General features: G+C 39.1%; 1 gene segment (V, D, J or C); it reads right to left on the minus strand.

Annotated features, from left to right (window-relative positions):
• Positions 1–2,052: 2,052 nt before the first annotated feature.
• Positions 2,053–2,546, minus strand: LOC114616281. The segment is given in 2 exon segments: positions 2,053–2,381; positions 2,465–2,546. Coding segments are annotated over 2 exon segments (375 nt in total).
• Positions 2,547–3,478: the final 932 nt, after the last annotated feature.

The following is a 3,478-nucleotide window of genomic DNA, read 5'->3' on the forward strand; positions in this document are numbered from 1 at the left end:
CCATCATAGACTTTTTTCTCGGGTTAAATCTCATGAAGAGCATTTTAAATAAGAATAGCAAGCTGAGAAATGGAAAATATAAAATGTATGATTGGAGAATTAAAGGCACACCAAGAAGTGAAATGAGGCTGAATCCTGTGTTCAAGTGTATTAAATTGAATTAAGGGAGTAGTGATCTTGGGACAAGACACACCCAGCTAAGTTTAGGTACTACAAACCTTTAATCCCAGGAGGCAAATACAAGCAGATATCTGAGTTCAAGGACATCCTAGAGCACATTCTAGGTGAACAAAAACTTAATTCCAGGCTTAGTAGGAGACCTTTAATCCCAGTGCTTAGAAGGCAGGCATCCAGATCTCTGAGTTCAAAGTCAATCTACAGAGCAAGTTCCAGAACAGTCAAGCTTTGGCAATGAAGAAGTTGGAAAACAGAAACTTGTGATTATATAATAGAACAAGTGGGCCATGTTTCAGCCCTAGCAAGCAGCAGAACTCAGCAGCTTCAGCCATGTGGCTCTGGCTTTTGAGTCCAGAATAGAAGAAATTACTGGGAAAATTGATGCTGGTTAGCTGGAGCTAAAAAATTAGTGGTGATTACAAAGAGACCAGCATCGCTGAGATGAAATATTCTGGAAAGTGTTTTCTGAGAGCACAAAAAAAGCTGTGTTTCAGAGATAGCCAAGATTGTAACTTACTACAGCTGTACTTGGCAATGTGTAAGAGACACCCAGGTGGTGCTGGTTTTGAAGGAATGAAGGGGACACGAAGAATAGCTGGGGCTTGCCATAGTGAGAGCCCCCAGAAGGTTATTGGTGAAGGTTCAGCTTCAGGTGTAGTTGATGAAGTTGTAGTTGATGGCCCAGGACTTTGCAGGTCATGCAAAGGATTTGAGGCTTGTCACCATGGAGAGAGCTTATGAGAAGCTGTTGGTGAGGCCTAGTTGCAACAGAAATCCCCCTTGTACTGGAGATGCCATTGCAATGGGATGATCACCAAGAACAGCATTAGCAGTGGATTGGATCCACATGACCTTAGTACTATAGATTGCAGAGCTGGAGAAGTGACACCAGTCCTTAGGAGGAGGAGTCCAGAAGATCATGTGTGGGTCCCAGACATTGAAAGAACAAGCTGTAACATTGAAGTTGCCTTGGAGACCCCAAAATATTTGAGATTCCAAAGCCATGAGAAATCTGCTGAGGAAAGCTAGTTAACAAGTAGAAGCAGCCTAGGAGAAAAAAATTTCTTGCATTCAACAAAGATGAAAATGGACTGAAAGGTCTGAATACTGCTTTGACATCAGCCATGGAGATGCAATGTTTGGAGTTTTCCAACCTGGTTTCGTGACTTGCTTTGGGAATTACAGATAGATGACTGAAAGAATCTTGGAAGAGACTTTGAACATTGGACTTTTAACATTGTTGAGACTTCTATAAACTATGGGGACTTTGGAAGATGGACTACATGTATTTTGCATTATGCTATGTTTAGGTATGGCCCTCAAATGTTTCAACAAGCCTATGGGGGCCAGGGAGTCAAATGTGATGGTTTGTGTATGCTCAACACAGAATTGCAGTATTAGAAGGTGTGCCACTGTTGGAGAAGGTATGTCACTCTGGGTGTGGGCTATAAGACTCACTGTTCCAAAGAATGTTCTAGTCTTTCTCACAATCCAGAGATAATCCAGGTGTGGGCTATAAGACTCACTGTTCCAAAGAATGTTCTAGTCTTTCTCACAATCCAGAGATAATTTTTCATGCATAATCACAGTTTCTCTTTTTTGTTGTTTTAATAAAGAAGAAATTCATCAATGCAGGCAGTTACTGATGACAACATTGACAAGATATGGGGTACACTAGGATTATTCTAAATCAACATCATATAATTCATAGATGTCCTTTTGCAAGTTGACCAAAGCACAATAGGTCTCTAAGGGGCACACACAAAAATGGACATTCCAAATGACTGCAACTGAGCAATTCTTCAAACTAATCTTCTCTGAGTCTTCTCTATCCTAGGGCAGCTTGATGCTCCTCCTCCAAGGTTTCTGATATGCTCAGGATGTGGTTGTCACACTGTGTCTTGCACAGAAATAGACCGCAGAATCTTCAGATGTCAGGCTTCTGAGCTCCATGTAGGCAGTGTTGGAGGATTTGTCTACAGTCAATGTGGCCTTGCTCTTGAACTTTTCATTATAGTTAGTACCACCACTGTAAGGATTAATCCATCCAATCCACTCAAGGCTCTTTCCATTACTCTGTTTGACCCAGTGCATAAAGTAATCAGTGAATGTGTACCCAGAAGCCTTACAAGACAGCCTCATTGAAGCCCCAGGTTTTACCAGCTCAGGTCCAGATTGCTGCAGCTGAACCTCAGAGTAGACACCTGTGGAGAGAAAGGCAGAATGGATGTCATGGTCACCTCAGTCCCTCTCTTCTCTTCAGGTTTGGAACTGATGAGCCCCTTACCTGCAGTTACTGAAAGGAGGAAGAGAAAGACCCAGCTCCATCCCATGGTTAGAATCAGCGTGTTAAGGGACTGGGTAGAGGACAGTGATCATAGGTTGTTTTCAGGGTGTGGACGTCCCTGTATTTACTGCCATAGACTGAAGTAATTTGCATATTCATGAGCAGGGTATTTGTTAGATAAGTACCTAGTCCAACTGGAGATATCTGGAGGGGAAGGATTGAAAAGTAACATGGTTCAGGCAGCAGAATGCTCAGATCCAAGTCCTAATCCTCTCTGAGGAAATGTATCCCATACATTTTTTGTGAATCCTAGACTGATGCTGTGGATGTAACTACAGAAAAAAATCTCTCAATAGATTTTTGGACTGAGTCTGTCGCTCTACTCAGGGATGTATTAACACATTGATTTACAGATGGTGGAGTGTGATGATGGTTATGACAATGATGATGATGATAATAGAAATTTTTAAAAACAGATAATAATTTTTTTGTTTTAGAGACTTCTTTTGAATGTATACAATTAATATTTGCCTTTCCACCTGGGTATATACTTCTTCAAACCTCCTAAAATGACTAAAAGTAAATGTGCTTCAAAAATATTTACCTGTCAATAATTATTACAGGAGGATCATCAATAACTAAATTATAGTACTAGCTATAGATGTGTTAAGAAATGATTTTATCACTAAGGCATGAATATATACATATATATGTATATTTGTATATATGTGTTTGTGTATACATATATATGTATATGCACATTTATATATGTATCTATATAAAATACATATGCATTAATATGTGTATATATATAAAACAACAGTAAGTTTTCATGAGACATAAATAAGAAATTTACATTACATTTGGAAAAATAGATGTAATTAAAAATAACTGTATTAATTAAGACAATCCCAAAATCACAGACATTAAATGAGACTCTCATTAGCGGGTCTTATATGTTTCATAGTTGTAAACACCTATTTATGCAAACTCATGATATTCCATCAGTGAAAT

The sequence above is a fragment of the Grammomys surdaster genome, unplaced genomic scaffold (genome assembly GCF_004785775.1).
Source record: "Grammomys surdaster isolate TR1022 unplaced genomic scaffold, NIH_TR_1.0 314473, whole genome shotgun sequence".
NCBI classification, from domain to species: Eukaryota; Metazoa; Chordata; class Mammalia; order Rodentia; family Muridae; genus Grammomys; species Grammomys surdaster.